The sequence below is a fragment of the Colobus angolensis genome, unplaced genomic scaffold (assembly GCF_000951035.1).
Source record: "Colobus angolensis palliatus isolate OR3802 unplaced genomic scaffold, Cang.pa_1.0 Scaffold300, whole genome shotgun sequence".
Classification (NCBI taxonomy): Eukaryota; Metazoa; Chordata; class Mammalia; order Primates; family Cercopithecidae; genus Colobus; species Colobus angolensis.
This window is the reverse complement of record NW_012116267.1, coordinates 222,998-224,309: the sequence shown is the minus strand read 5'-3', so window position 1 is coordinate 224,309 and position 1,312 is coordinate 222,998. Positions and strand designations below refer to the sequence as shown.

General features: G+C 47.1%; 1 protein-coding gene across 1 annotated transcript in view; it reads left to right on the top strand.

The window, feature by feature from the left end:
* Nucleotides 1–1,290, top strand: part of DOPEY2 (dopey family member 2) — a 139,652-nt gene extending 138,362 nt beyond the window's left edge. The window contains exon 33 of the mRNA XM_011950053.1: nt 629–1,290. Coding sequence (XP_011805443.1) covers nt 629–880 — 252 coding nt within the window. The 3' untranslated portion in view covers nt 881–1,290. The remainder of the gene's footprint in view (nt 1–628) is intronic.
* Nucleotides 1,291–1,312: the final 22 nt, after the last annotated feature.

Genomic DNA, 1,312 nt, shown 5'->3' with positions numbered 1-1,312 from the left:
TCGCACCTCAGCTTCCCGAGTAGTTGGAACTACAGGCACGCGCCACCACACTCGGGGCTAATTTTTGTATTTTTAGTAGAGACAGGTTTTCACCATATTGGTCAGGCTGGTCTCGAACTCCTGACCTCAGGTGATCCGCCTGCCTCAGCCTCCTGAAGTGCTGGGATTACAGGTGACAGCCACTATGCCCAGCCTGCTTTTCTTTTTAAAATATATTCATGAGGCTGGTAATCTCAGCACTTTGGGAGGCCGAGGCGGGAAGATCACCGGAGGTCAGGAGTTCGAGACCAACCTGGCAAACATGGTGAAACTCCATCTTTACAAAAATACAAAAATTAGCTGGGCATGGTGACGGGTACCTGTAATCCTAGCTACTCAGGAAGCTGAAGCAGGAGAATTGCTTGAACCCTGGAGGCAGAGGTTGCAGTGAGCCGAGATCACACCGCTGCACTCCAGCCTGGGCGACAGAGCAAGACTCTGTCTCAAAAAAAAAAAGGACCTAGAGCAAGACTCTGTCTCAAAAAAAAAAGAACCTTATTTCTTAGGTTTTGCCACATGCATGTGCTTCCCGGCCATCTCAAGCCCTCAGTAAAAGCGTATCATTGCTCTGGGTTTGTTTCTTCTGCAGGAAATCAGTAGCTCTGATGAGATCACCATGAAGACTGAGTTCCCGCTTCTGCGCCAACATTCTGTTTCCAGCATCAGGCAGTTGATGCCATTCTTCATGACTCTAAACTGTGCATTTAAAACCCAAAGACAGCTGCCTGCTGATACCCCAGGAGCTCCATTCTTGGACTTTCCTGTCACAGATAGCTCAAGGGTCTTAAAGCAACTGGAAGAATGCATCGAATATGATTTTCTGGAACATCCAGAATGTTAACCATGTGAGAGAGAATATGTTTAATCCATGTATTGGTACTGTACTGAAAACCAGGTTATATTCTAAAGAAGAAAGAAGGCAGGATAGCGCTTTTAAACAAGCCTATTTCCATTTTGAAAGTAGATTTCAGGCTAGGCGCGGTGGCTTACACCTGTAATCTCAGCACTTTGGGAGGCCAAGGCAGGCAGATCACATGAGGTCAGGAGTTCGAGACCAGCCTGACCAACATGGTGAGACCCTGTCTCTACTAAAAATACAAAAATTAGTCGGGTGTGGTGGCGGTGCCTGTAATCCCAGCTGCTTGGGAGGCTAAGGCACAAGAATTGCTTGATCTCAGGAGGTGGAGGCTGCAGTGAGCTGAGATCGTGCCACTGCAGCACTCCAGCTGGGTGACAGAATGAGACCATCTCAAAAAAAAAAAAAAAAAAAAAA